The 14,532-nt window shown below is 41.8% G+C and overlaps 1 protein-coding gene across 2 annotated transcripts in view; it reads left to right on the top strand.

Annotated features, from left to right (window-relative positions):
* RNF144A (ring finger protein 144A) overlaps positions 1–14,043 on the top strand; it is a 158,557-nt gene extending 144,514 nt beyond the window's left edge. Inside the window, exons 9-10 of one of the 2 annotated variants that reach the window (XR_008500001.2) lie at positions 10,846–11,086; positions 12,757–14,043. Coding sequence is in view for 1 of the 2 variants with exons in the window: in XM_054474405.2 (XP_054330380.1) it covers positions 5,861–5,920 (60 nt within the window). In the remaining variant the exon portion in view is untranslated. Of the gene's footprint in view, positions 1–5,860; positions 5,924–10,845; positions 11,087–12,756 lie in introns of both variants that reach the window. The other variant, XM_054474405.2, reaches the window with a different exon arrangement.
* Positions 14,044–14,532: the final 489 nt, after the last annotated feature.

Below are 14,532 nucleotides of genomic sequence, written 5' to 3'. Positions count from 1 at the left end.
AAGTACATTCTTCCTCTAGCTGGGAGTTCCTGCAAAGACCCCTTGCAAAGGTTGTGAATAACGGAGGTCATGTAATCAAGTACAGATGTGTCTTGAGAAATCATGCTGGGTGCTAAAAAAAAAAAAGGAATAGAAAGAGGGCCATCAATATCAATAGAGAAAGGTCACAAAAGACATTGCATTATAGTAGCAGGGACATTATAGCCCCAAGGTAAAATTGATAATAGACAGTGAAGGAAGAGAGCCAGATAAAGTTTGCTCACCACTGATACTGGAGCAGGATGGACCAGAGGAAAGAAAGCAGAGGCGTTTATCCAGCTTCTCTGAGTCCCTGATAACGTGGAAGTCTCTCCCCTGCCCAGGGAACTGGCTGATTGATCCTTAATCAGCTCAAATATTGAACTTCTGGTTCCTCTGCATGTTGGGATGCTCACATTACAAATTTGATAGTTTCCAGTGAGCACCAGTGAACCCATCAATCCTCTCCTTTCTCTAGAAACTCTTCTTTTGGTGGAACAAAACATACAGTAAGAAGACAAAACAATAAAAATTTATTAGAAATATTTTTGACCTGAGTACTGAGGAAAAAAAATGTTTGACAGTTATCCAGAGGCTAAGTTTTAGGCAGGTGAGAGGTGTGATTAGCATTGCAGCTGGGGAGGAGGACACCTAGTCTGAATGCTAACACTGGATTAGAGGGCAAAACCTAGATTTGGTGGTAATCCAGGTAAGAAATTATGAAGCTCCTAACACAGCATTGGCAGTTTGTTTGAAGAAAAGGCTCCTAACCACAGCATTGGCAGTTTGTTTGAAGAAAAGGCTCCTAACCACAGCATTGGCAGTTTGTTTGAAGAAAAGAGGACATATTTAAGAGATGCTTACAGAATAGACCTTGGAAGTTGCTTTTGTGTAGAGATTTGGAGGTTATGGGGAGAAATAAGCAGCTCTCTGGATTTTGTCTCCAGACCCTGGATGAATGTTGACAGCTTCCAGGGAATGGTTGATACAGGAGGAAGAGTTAGATGGGAGTGATTATGGGTTTAGTTTACAGACAGGTGGAGCTTGATTTGCACACTTGGAACTTAGTGGAAATGTCCAAAGTTCAGGTAAATATAAGAGAACAAAGCTTAGGAAAGTAATTAGGGTGGGACCTTAATTTTAGAACCGTTGTGGTAAAGATGAACAGAAATAAGGATATGGGAGTCAAAGAGGTGTTTGAGAGAGAGAGTTATACCAAAGGAGAAGAGGCTCAAGGCAACATTAAAGGATGGGCAAAAAAAGAGCAGCCACAGAAGGCACACTCAGAAGTGGCCCAAGCAGTAGAGGGAAAAAATGGGAGTAGAGAGCAAAATGTTGCAGAAAGGAAGAAATGTTCTAATGTCTAATGCTCCAGATAATTCAAGATCTTTCTGAAAGTACCCATTACCAATGGCAATAAGGAGATCATTAGTGATCTTGACAAATTACGCTTCATGAAATATGCCTTAGTCCATTTTCTGTTGCTATAATAGACTATCACATAGTGGGTAATTTATTAAGAAAAGTTTATTTAGCTTATGGTTCTGGGGGCTGGGAAGTCCAAGAGCATGGCACCAGCATCTGTTGAGGGGTACCCATGGTGGAAAGTGGAAGGCAGAAGTGAAATGTGAGTACATGAGACAGAGAGACACAACAGGGGCTGGACTAGCTTTATAACAAACCAGGCTTGGGATAACTAACCTGCTTCCACAATAACGATATTAATTAGTTTATGAGGGTTTTGCCTGCATAACCTAAACACCTCTAATCAGGCCCCACATCTCAACACTGTTGCATTGCATTGTGGATTAGGTTTCCTGTGCATGAACTTTTGGAGGACACATTAAAATCGTAGCAGATGAGAAAGAAGAAAACCAGAGACTAGGAGGCAGGGTTTGCTAAACATGCTTTGAAGATGTTTGAATGATGAAATGGAGAAAGAGCACTACCAAAGAGGAAAACTTCTTTTTAAGAAAAATAAGGTGAAAGAGATTTAAGAGCATTTAAATGCTGATAATAAGGAACCAAGAATAAGCAGGGGATATCTTGGAGTGAGGGGGCTTCAGGAAGAGGAGAACTCTTCTACTGTGACTCCAGGGGGAGGCTAACCCAAGAAGGGACAGGTGAACTAGTAGGCAGTGCCAAAGGAAAGTTAAGGAGTTTCTGTCTCAAGGCTTTCAGAACCACTGAAGTACAGGGAAGAGTTCTGTGGTTTCAGTCATGGAGGGAAATGAACAATGAGCACAGACCAACACAGGCTGTAGATTAAGGAAGATTCTGGTAATGACTTTGATAGACTTTCAGGAGGATGGGAAAAGGGGAGACTGAAGTTGTCTAGAAGTAAGGAAGGATAAAAGGTAGTATTTGAGCTTCGCCTTGACACATGAATAAACAGATCTCAGCTTTCTATAAATTGTAATTGAGGATTAAAGGAATATTCACATGGATCCCAGAAAGTTCTAAGCAGCCCTGAAGACAAACCTGGAGGTAGCCAGGTAGGCAGAACCCCTTCAAGTCACTTGCATCAGATTAAATCACCAAGCCCTGAGAACTCAGGGCAGTAGTAGATCTTTTCTGGCCATCATAGATAAATAAAACTTTCTGTGACAATCTACATTCTGAGACAGCTCTGTGATAAAGTGAGCCTACAATAATAGTGCAGTGATAATTCTAGCTAATGTTTATAGGTTGTCTACTATGTGCTAGGTACCACTCTGAGCATTTTCCATGTGTTGACTTATGTAATTCTTATAACATTCTGATGAGGTAGGTACCATTATTCTTCTTAAAACTGTTCTTAAGTTTATATTTCTTTTGTCCAAAAAGGATTTAGATCAACACTGGAATTCCTTGGTTCCAAATCCAAATTCCTGGAGAAAAACTCTGATTCCTGAAACGAACTGATCAAATGCCTTCCTCTGGCCCCATCAACTGAAGTCAGGGCCTGGAGCTATTGTAAAATGACTGCTTCCATATTGACTATGGCAGATAGGGAGAGTTTAGAGAGGCAGGTTCCTCAAAAGTGGGATGGGGTTGACAAAGATTCTTTCCTTGGCCAAACTTTTGTGGAAAAAGGATGCTGGAAAAGAAATATTATCTTTTGCTGCCAAAACTGGCTGAGATTGGACAGATTCTTTTATAAAGTTTTACTAAAATTAGGTTTAGTATTAATTGTACACTAGTGCGGAACTAGAATTTGGTCTTTTCCATTAAAATTATATGAAAATGCATGTCACAGAAATAGCCAAATATCTTTGGCAATCGCATAATTATCATAATGAACTCTCTTCATATTTTTAAGCATGGCCATATGGCCATTTTAAATCTTTTGTTATTTATGGCCAGTTATTATTTTACTTTGGTTCTTCTCTGAAAGCATTTGAAATCAGCTACAGTCCAAAATTGCTTCTTCTTCAAAGATATTCATGGAAAAGACTACAAAAGTTACTTTAAAAATACAGGCTTCTGCTGAAAACTTGAAGATCACACCAGTGGACTGGGTAAGAATTTGCAGAACTCTAATGAAGAAACCTATGGCTTCATGAAAGTTCTATCCCAAGCTCAAGAATAAGAATTACATGGAACTGAATGAACTGATGAGGACAATATTTTAGTGACTTTTTGTTTGAAACATTGCTGGTTCTTTAATATTTTGTTTTCCAAATTTAAGAAAAGTTTTTCTCTCTCTCTTTTTTTTTTCTTTCTTTTTGAGATGGAGTCTCACTCTGTTGCCCAGGCTGGAGTGCAGTGGCTGGATCTCAGCTCACTACAAGCTCCGCCTCCTGGGTTTACGCCATTCTCCTGCCTCAGCCTCCTGAGTAGCTGGGACTATAGGCGCCCACCATCACGCCCAGCTAATTTTTTGTATTTTTAGTAGAGACGGGGTTTCACCGTGTTAGCCAGGATGGTCTTGATCTCCTGACCTCGTGATCCGCCCACCTCAGCCTCCCAAAGTGCTGGGATTACAGGCGTCAGCCACCATGCCTGGCCAAGTTTTTCTCTTTTATCTTAAGCTATCTATAGCTTAGAACAATTTGGTAATGTATTCCTTTGTGAATAAAGAAGAAATAATTACTTTTTCCTCCTACCTGATCCCTCTGGAATTAGAAGACTATTAGTAAACATTTTTATTTTATGGTAATGTAGTTATTTGCATATGTGCAGTAAGACTATGTTCTCCTTGTAACAGTACACAATTGAAAACACTGGATATATTATGAAGGCCTTAACTGGAATGTTGTGTCTTCAGATATGACCAGACGACTTTAAGAAACTAAGGTTGACTTTATGGAGTCCATAAAGCCTCTTGGAAAAAAATTATCGCCATGGTGTGTTGCATACTTGGTTCACTTACATAGTTTTCTTCCAGGTAAATAAAGAGTGTCACTTCCTGGCAGGCCTAGGAACCCCAGGATATTTTGGAGACCTATAAAAGGGATATTTACTCAAATCCCTAAGTATTTCAGAAACAGCCTGAGAGCAAGTCCTTGGCTTCGCTTTCTAGTTTTAAAAGGCTTTTAACTGTTTAGTCTGAGATTCCCCTAAAAGTTCCAGGAAAGCAAACTCAAAAAGAGCCTAGGTGGTCAATCATTATTTTTGCTGCATTTATACAAATAATCAGGCCAAGTTAATGAGACTAAACTTATTTTGCAAGCAAATCAGTCTTTGCTTATTTTTGGTAGGAATGGGGGTGAATGGAGAGAGAGAAATTATGTTTCAGAAGAAAACTATAGCACACCTCTTATTGAATTTTAGCCCTGCTCATTGTTTTTGTGGTTTTCTGGTTTGTCTACACACTGGACTGGATCCTGAATTCTCCAAGTTTCCTCCAAAATCTGGCAACCACACTCCAGACTAATATTTCCAATTTTCTCCAACCCTTCTGACTTGGAATCATTAAAATTAAAACTGCTCCTTTCCTGGAGCCCCAAAAGCTGAAGCTGGAGGACTTGATACAGACATCAGAGAGATCACCACAATAGCTCAGGTGTAGACAACCTTCGTGGCATTAAAAATGAAAACTAGGAAGGTCTATCAGCTTGCCACTGCCTGCTCCCACTCCACTTGAAGAGGCTTCAAGCGCAGTGTTTAGAAATCTTTTTGATTGGCTGCCCTCTGGGCTCAGAAACTGAGTTTCCAACTATTAATCTTTTTTTCCATTAAAAAAATCCCCTCATTAAATGCCTGACTGCTAGTACCATCCAGTCTGTTGGAACTATCAAGTCCCAACAGGTGACTCAGTGGGTCCTTAGTGAACAAAAGGTGACCACATGAGAAAATGGAGTTACAGCGTTCAAAAGAAAGAAGAATGTCTCTCCTTTCCTTGAACAAGAGGAAGGACTAACAAAAACTCCTTGTTTGGCCAAACTGTAGCCAGTCACCTGAAGCTTCTCCTGTGTCTACCTGTGTACTGCCTTGTAAAGTCCAGTTTGGGCCAAGAACCCTGCTAAGTCAGTTTATCAAGAACTCCCCCACCCTTGATATCTGATTCAGTATTTTCAATATATGACCAAGTTTCTCATTGTCCATCATCCCCAGGTAATGTCTGATCACCATGGCCTGTTTTCAGCAAGAATCCTGTTAGATTTCTTTAGCCAGAATCCCTTCACCCTCACCCCTGATATCTCCTCTTAGTAATTTTCTATTTAGTGGTCCCCACCCTGTTCCTTGGCTATAAATTCCCACTTACCAGTGCTGTGCTTGGAGTTGGGCCCAATCTCTCTTCCCTGTTGCAAAATCCCTTTGCAGTGGTCCCTCTATTGTGATGTGATTTACACAAGTATCATTGAGTAAGCTTTTCTGTGCTTTAACAAGTATCATTGAGTAAGGTTTTCTTTAACAGGGTGATGCCGTCTTAGAGAAATGCATTCTCCATAATATTGAATCTGAGTGCCATCTGTAAGAGGTGGGTTGTTTATAACACATTTTAAAGAGAAGAAGATTAATACAGAGTAATTCATTTGGGTAGTGGCACCGTGAAACTTTATAGTGAAAATAGTGGTAGGATCTAATGATTGGCTTTCGGGCATTATAGAAGAAAGAAGAATCAAAAGTGGGTTGAGCTTCAGATCCCTCTGGCCAAGAGGATGGTGCTGCTAACAGAAACAATAAGCAGAAGAAGCAGAAACAGAGGGTGATAGCAGTGATTTTGAGCATTGATATGTTCATCCAGGTTGAGGCCATCAGAGGAGAGGAACAGCATTTCAAAATGGCAGACCGCACTGGAGACTCCGAGTCAGACAAAAGCCAGGCTGAAGATGCCAGCCCAAGGGCTGGGGGTTTTACTGAGCATAACAGAAGCAGCTGGGTATGAGTGAGGAAACAGAAGTAGAACAATGAGAGATGGCAGATAGAGACAGGGACTGAGATTTCAAGTTCTAAGAGAGAATGATCTTGGAGGATGCCATCAAAGCAAAGTCACAGATAATGTGGAGATGGCCATGAAGAGTCTAGGACCCAAGGGGCTTGCATAGACCTGAGTATCATTGTCCCATATGCTGAAGTCACCATACACACACCTAAGTGGGGGCTGCCTGGCACCTCCTGGGTTCCAGCCTCCGAGGTGAGTGTGTTTTCACAGATTATTACAGTGCCTTTATCTTCACAGCAATCCTGAAAGGTAGCTTTTATCTGTATTTCACAGCTGAGGAACCTGGAAACTGAGACAGTAACTTGCCCTAAGTCAATAGTAGCCCAGCAAGGAAGCCAATCAGCTCAGTCAGCCTCCAAAGCCTGTGATTTCACATGGGGCTTGTCCAGATGCACATGGTAGGTGTTGAGTTGGGGACAGCTGTGTGGGAGGCTAACTCAGCACATCAAATGTAGAGGCTCTGGCCACCCTCCCATTGCCTCCCACTGTCTCCTGCATGACCAGGAGGACCGTGCCACAGCCTCCAGGGTTGGCTGGGACTGGCTGTTTCATCTGTGTGGCCAACAGATTTCTATCTTAATTTTTAGCAACAAATTAATCCTATTTTGAGAACAAGCTTGAGCACCAGAGGGCTATCTGGTTGGAAGTTTTTCTGCCAGGCATTATTTTTCTCATAACATCATTCCAGCATTGCCTATTTTCCCTTCTGAGTGGCTTCAATACCTTCATTTCCTTCAAATTCTCTCTCTCCATCCCCTGTCTCTTTGTTGTTGTTGATTTCTGTATCACTTGCTCCCTCTCATTCATATTCCCATCTTTCCCGCTCCTTCTCTTTCATCTTCTCTCTGCCTCTTTTGTTCTTATTTGGGCAGCTTAAAATACAACACTTTTTAATGAATCTCTATCCATTTGTAAATAAACACAAGGTAATCACTTATGTTTTATTCCCTCCCAAATTTTGGAGGGTTGAGCACAGGGAATTTGAGTTTAGGGAGATGAGAACTCAGGCTCAGGCTTATACTAGAGAAGCTTATGTAAAAAGCCCTCAATAAGATGGTAAAGACACAAGTTCTAACTAGAAGTATCCTAACACCCCAGAGATTAACTTGCTGAAATAGTTAAAAATTTTGTTTATAATGACAAGGAACAGCTTAACTTTCAATATGTTGTCAACAGCTCTCCTGCCTGAACTTTTCAAGGTTTTGAGATGTCTTTTTGTGTGCATGGAAGTGCTAACATGAAGACACAATTGTCTCTCAATCTAAATGTGGCACATGGATGAGAAGGTTCACAGTGTCTTCCAAGTATCAGGGATGTCCCAGTATTAACCAGACTGAACTTTGAGACTCTAGGAGACTTCTAGAAAAATGAAACTCCTAAGGCCACATTCAGCAGTATTAGTAAAATGGAGCTTTTCTTCTCTCTCTCTCTCTCTCTCTATTTTTTAATCTTTTTGAGACAGGGTTTGACTCTGTTACCCAGTCTATAGTACAGTGGTGCTATCACAGCTTACTGTAGGTTTGACCTCTCTGGACCCAGGTAATCCTCCCATCTCAGCCTCCCAAGTAGCTGTGACTACAGGCTTACGCCACCACCCCCAGCCAATTTTTGTATTTTGTAAAGAAGGGGTTTTGCCATGTTGCCCAGTCTGAGAAATGGAGCTTTTTGTATAAAGAACAGCATGAGGTCAAGGGAAAACATTGTGACTGCTTTGCAGAGGTTAGCTTTCTACTACTGGTATGAGCCTGTTGGGGATTTAATTGTGTCCCTCCAAAAGTTATGTTGAAGTCCCCCCTCCCAGTACATGTGAACGTAACCTTATTTGGAAATAGTGTTTGCAGATATAATCAAGTTAGGATGAGGTTATACTGGATTAGAAAGGCCATTAATCCAATGACTGCTGTCTTTATAACATTAGGGAGATCTGGACACATACACCCAGAGGCAAGTGCTATGTAAAAACAGAGATGCACTGAGAGCATGCCATACGATGGAGGAGGTAACAATTGAAGTCATGCTGCCACAAGCCAAAAAAATCCCACGATTGCCAACAACCACCAGAAGCTAGGGAGAAGCCAAGAAAGATTCTGAGCAGTCTCAGGAGTGCTGCCCTGAGGAACACCCTGATCCTGGACTTCCAGCCTCCAGAACTATGCGCCAATACATTTCTATTGTTTTGAGATTGCTTTGCTGAGTTTTTTTTTTTTTGTTTTTTTTTTTGTTTTTTTTGAGATGGAGTCTCACTCTGTCACCCAAGTTGGAGTGCAGTGGCATGATCTCAGATCACTACAGCCTCTGTCTCCCAGGTTCAACCGATTCTCCTGCCTCAGCCTCCCAAGTAGCTGGGATTACAGGAGCGTGCCACCATGCCAGGCTAATTTTTTGCATTTTTAGTAGAGACGGGGTTTCACCATGTTTGCCAGGCTGGCCTCAAACTCCTGACCTCATGTGCTCCAGCCTCCTCGGCCTCCCAAAGTGCAGGGATTACAGGTGTGAGCCACCGTGCCTGGCCTTTGCTGTGATTTTCTTACAGAAGCCCTGGGAAACTGACACAGAGCCAGCTGCAGATGTGTGGTTAGGCATAAATGCAGTGGGCAGTGGCTTGGATTTCCCTAGCATGGGAGGCGCTGCAGAGTTCCTTATGTGCTTGATGGTCAGGGACAATGCATGGGCCAGCAGCATGCTCCTTCTTTGGACAAGGTCTTAGGGCAAAAACATTATAGTCAGACAATGTAATTTCACATCACAGCCTCACTACTTCCCAGCCGTGTGACTTGGCCTGAGTTATTTACATTTGACTCAATTTCTCAATTCCAGTTTCATTCAGCACCTATGTGATCACATTTGTGTGATGATTACAGGTAAATATCATTGTGGGTAAAGTATAAGAAGGAGGCCTGGCATTTACTAATTACAAGATAAATCTCCTCCCTACACTGTGCTTCTTGAGGTTTGGGATGCTGAATGGATTCCCTTCTGGTGATAGTGTTATATGTCAATGTGGCGAGGCTAGAGTCTCCAGTCACTCAACAAAACAGTCATCTAGGTGTTGCTCTGAAGCTATTTTGTAGATGTAATTTAACATTTACCACCAGTTTGCTTTAAATGAAGAAGACCATCTTTGATATTCTGGGTCAGCTTGGTCCACTTCACTTGAAGGCCTTAAAAGAAGAAAGAGGGGAGGTTCTTCTAAGGAAGAAATTCCTCCTAGAACTCCAGTGTCTGCTCCTGCTCAACAGGCTCCAGCCTGCCCTAAGGATTTTGGATTTGCCTAGGCAACTCCCCACATTGCCTAAGCCAGTTCCTACTGGCTTTTTTGTCATGTCATTCTGCTCGGTGACGGTAGGAAGTAGGATGACAGTAGCTTGATGCTGCTGTAACAAATGCCTAAAAATGGGGAAGTATCTTTGGCATTGGGCAATGAGGAGAGGCTGGGTAAATGTTTGGCCACATGCTAGACAAAGCCCAGATTGCCTTGAGCAGACTGTTGGTAGAAATTTGGAAGCTACAGGTGCTACTAGTGAGGGCACAGATGATTCTTGCTATAGAATGGCAGAAGGCTTAGCCCAATCACATCCTTCTGTGTGTGGAAAGTAGAACTTGTAAACAATGAACTCAGATGTTTAACAGAGGAAATTTCAAAGCAAAGTGTGGAAGGTATGGCCTGGTTTCTCTTTGCTGCTTACAGATGAATGGAGGGAAGAACTGTTAAGCAAAGAGAAGGTAGTTGATCACGAACTGCCTGTCAGGCTTGTAGAATCCCGCAGGAACCTCAGGAAATGGATGCACTTCTATAAGAGGCCTCCTTCAATTTTTCTGCCATCTGTCTCTCCTCTTCCTACCCCACTCCATTTTTCAGAGCATATTGTTTTATTTTCTCACTTATCCTGCCACAGAATATTACTGATTTATTTATGTGTTTCCCCCTAGTTAGTGTCTGCTTTAAGGCAATGGCAACGTCTCCGTCACTGGGTCTTAGAGCTTACAATAGCAAAGCAAACAATAGACATTTGTGGAATGAGTGAATGAATGCATGAACCAATATTGGGACATGTGCTGAATGATCAGGATTTTGAAGACATTCTAGAAAATCTAGAAAATCAGAAAGACCAGAAAGGCATTTCCTTGACTGGAATCCAAGTGTTTACCTCAAATGGGCTGAGCTGAAGCCAGGGTCATGGGCCAGAATGAACTAGCATCTGACCTGGAATCTGCAGCCTTACACTCCTTGTGGCTTCCTGTCCTTCCTGTCCTTCTTCCTGTCCTTCCTGTCCTTCCTGTCCTTGAACTTCCCTCTGTCCCATATGTACCATGAGACTCCTTGGAACTCTCCACCACTTCTCCAGCCTCACCTGTCTATGATCCACCCCATCTACCCTGGCCATACCGGACAACTTTGAGCTCCCCAAAGAACCCTGTCGCCACTCAGGCCCTTACCTGGCTGTTTCCTTTCCTAGGGATCCACCCTGTCTCCATCCCTGGGAAGGTCTACTCCTTCAAGACCCAGCTCATGCAGTAGTCCCTGTGGGAAGCCTTTCTCAGTCTCCTCCTCACCCCACGTTTGGCTGTTGGGAAACCACTCCGATTTGTACTTTCTGATGCTGGATTACAATGTGTCTATCACTCCCCGGAATTGAGTATTGGCTCTGGAGGGCAGGAATGATGTGATGTTCATATTTGTATGAAGGCCAACATGAGGTCAGAACACTGTGTGATTCATATTCATATTTATCATAGATTTACACATATATGATAATTTTCTGAAAGAGGGCAGTAGAAAGTCCTAAGGAATGGATAATAAGGAATGAATCATTTTTAAAGTTAACTCAAAGTCACCCCTGGAGATAATGAAGTGTCCTCATGAGGTCTGGCAATCTTAGCCTATGCAAGTAGAGGAACCCAATGCCTGGCCATTGACTGTGTTAAATAACGATTGTTATTTCAGTGAAGAGTAAAGATTATAACAAGCTGATGTTTGTTAAGCACGTACGCTATGCCAGAAGCTGTTCTAAGCACATCCCATGTGTGAACTTATTTAATCCTTACATCTTATTTAATCCATACATGAGGTGAAGATATAAACTGGTCCTCGTAGGGTCACACCACTGTGAATTCAGAATATTCTGCTAGCTCTTCAACCCAGGCCCTCCATCTGGTCTGTGCAGCCTGCAAGGGCATAGGGGAGGCCCACTTCAAATATCAGCTCTTTTTTGAGCATATTCCCCAGTTCTCTTGTTCTCACATCCTTTAACTCTCACAAAGCAGGGTGTGTTCGTTTATCATCCCCCTTACTTGACTATCCTGTCACTTTAGAACAGAGCCCTTGCCCTATCCTCAAGATAAGACTGCAAGTTCCAGAGGGCAGAAGTGATTCTGCCTAATACTCTCCAGAGTCCATATCAATGCCTTGCACAGAGGACACATGAAATACATTAAATCACAATGACTCTGTTGCATGTTCCTGGTTTTCAGGAATTTGGGAGCTTCTGTCACATAAACAAAAGTCAGTGGATTTCCAGGCACCAGAGCTTTCCTCTCATAACACTTACCACCAGGGCATCATAAAACCTGTGCTCGTTCTGGGCCTGCCCACCCATCCATTTACCCACCTTCCAGCCTATTGACACACCTGCTATATATAACTCCACCCTACACCCTAGCAAGCATATGTAAGTGCAACCATAGCCCATACCAAATGTAATCTTAATATACAATCATACAAATTAAGTTATGGATTTCTAGTTGACATGTTATTTTTGTAGATATTTGAAAAAACACTCAATTGTACTTACAGCTTTTAAAAATTTTGTGTTGTCAATAATTTGTTGTAGTTGTCTTAAATATTTTCCTGGGCCCTTGAAAGCTCTATGTACTTAGTACTCCTCTTTATTGTATAAAGAATCAAATTAGTTAAAACTCATATGTCTGTCCTTTCATCTGGGTTATAAGCTTTGTGGGGCAGAAACGTCTGTGTCTATGTCACTCCTAGAGCCCCCATGCTGAGCAGAGTACCTGAAACATAGGAGGTGAACAATGAGTATTTCTAGGTGGAAGAAAAGAAAGGAAGAAAAAAAAGGAAGGAAGGAAAAAAGGAAGGATGGAAGAAAGGAAGGAGAGAAGGGAAGAAAGAAGGAGGAGGGAAGGAAGGAATCCCTGTATTTTTAGAATTTATTTGAACGAGATGGGATTGAGCGATCAAAGAATGACATGGAAGAGGAGGTTCTCAGTTTTTTTCTATAGCATAGCTTGAAATTTTTTAAGGGTAAGAATTATTAGTAAAAGTTTTATTTCTGTTACAAATACTTGCATTCCAGGTACAATTGCTATTAACCTTCCCAAAACTTTTTTTATACTCATGGATTCTACAGATTAGAAGTTGGGCAAGGCACAGTGTGGATGGTGGATGGCTCACCTCTGCTCCATGACATCTGCAGCCTCAGATGGGAATAATAAAATGTTGGGAAGACATCTTTCCTCTTCTACCCCACTCTCCAACCAAAATCATCAGGAGGCATCTTTATTTGTATCTCATGGTTAATGGCAGCTGGGGCTTCAGCTGGGCTGTCAGCTGGAACATCCCCCCACACATAGTGTTCTCTTCTCATGGGCCAGTTTGAGCTTCCTCCCAGCATGGTGGGCTCCAAGGGAATAAGGCTAAAGTGTTAGCGTTTTTATGACACAGTGCTATGGACTGAACATCTCTCCCAAAATTTCATGTGTTGGAAACTTAATCTCTAAATCTCTAAATTTATGTGTTGATGGTGTTTGGAAGTGGGGTTTTAAAGAGGCAATTAGAAATAGATAAGGTCATCAGGGCCCCCATGAAGGACCTGGTGGCTTTACAAGAAGAGGAAGAAAGACCTTAGATAAAACATTTGCTTTTTTAGTGATTTGATGTCTCCTGCCGTGTCGTGACAAAGCAGAAAGGTTCTCACCAGATGCAGCCACCTGATCTTGGACTTCTCAGCCTCCAGAACTGTGAGTAAAATAACCTCTATTTTTTTATAAATTACCCAGTCTCAGGTGTTCTATATGGCAACAGAGAATGGATTAAGACATTCAGCCTTGAAAGACACATGGCATCACTTCCACTACATGCTACTGACCAAGCCAGTTGCAAAGGTTGCTCGAGTCTAAGGGGAGGGGACATGTGAAACAGGTCATATTGTTGAGGCTTCCTTGGAAAGTGTAATCTGCCATTACTGGTTCACCCTGTAAAATGTGTTTCTTACTGTGCTTTGTCGTCAAAAAAGTTAGAAAAATCTCTACTTCTTATTGTGTATGTTGTGAATAACTATAATTATTGCATCATGCTGTTTTGATGAACATTTGTTTCTAATTTTTCTTAATTGCAAAATCAATGCTGCATTGAGCCTCCCTGTGTTTCTGTATGCACATGGAGCAGTTTCCTAGATGTCCATGCTTAAAACTCCAAGCCCTTTCCCTAGGGCTTGCTGAGGGGAAGATGGCCTGTGTGGTTGAAGGTTTTTTTCTAATATTAAATATGTGTTACTGTATAAGAAATTCATTGTCAATATAATTGATTTCTATTTTGTACCAAAATGATACTGTAATTTCTTTACTAGAAATTATTTGTAAATATAGCTTGGTTGTTTTCCCATTTTTGGATTATAAATGATTCTGTTGCCACACTATATTTTTTGCTAGCCTGATTGCTACCTTAGTAGTTTCACGGAAAGAGAATAAATGGTTCAAAGGGGACCAAAAACACATATTGCCTGGTACATATTGCCAATCAATAGGATGCTATTTCAGCTAGACTGTGGAGATGAAACAAAACCTTTTGAAACCCCATTAGTGTGGTTGTACTAAGTCCTCCTGAATATAATTAGAGAAAATTTAAAGTAGCACAAGGTAAGCAATTATCAGAAGAATAACTCCCAGTTAGTTCATAACTCAGTTTCTGAACCACTCGTTGGCACACCAGTGGGTGCATACAACCCTGTATACAGTGCATGCAGGGAGGCAGGGGGGTCTGTAGCATCACCCATCCTAACACATACATCTCAGGAGTTATTGTGAATTAGCAACAGTTCATTGGCCATGGATATCCTGTGGGACATGCTGTGGGGAAGCCCATCCTGCAGGGGTGCCTGTAGCTAGTGCCAGTCATGGTTTATGAC

The sequence above is a fragment of the Pongo pygmaeus genome, chromosome 12, assembly GCF_028885625.2.
Source record: "Pongo pygmaeus isolate AG05252 chromosome 12, NHGRI_mPonPyg2-v2.0_pri, whole genome shotgun sequence".
NCBI classification, from domain to species: Eukaryota; Metazoa; Chordata; class Mammalia; order Primates; family Hominidae; genus Pongo; species Pongo pygmaeus.
This window is presented reverse-complemented; position numbering and strand designations above follow the sequence as displayed.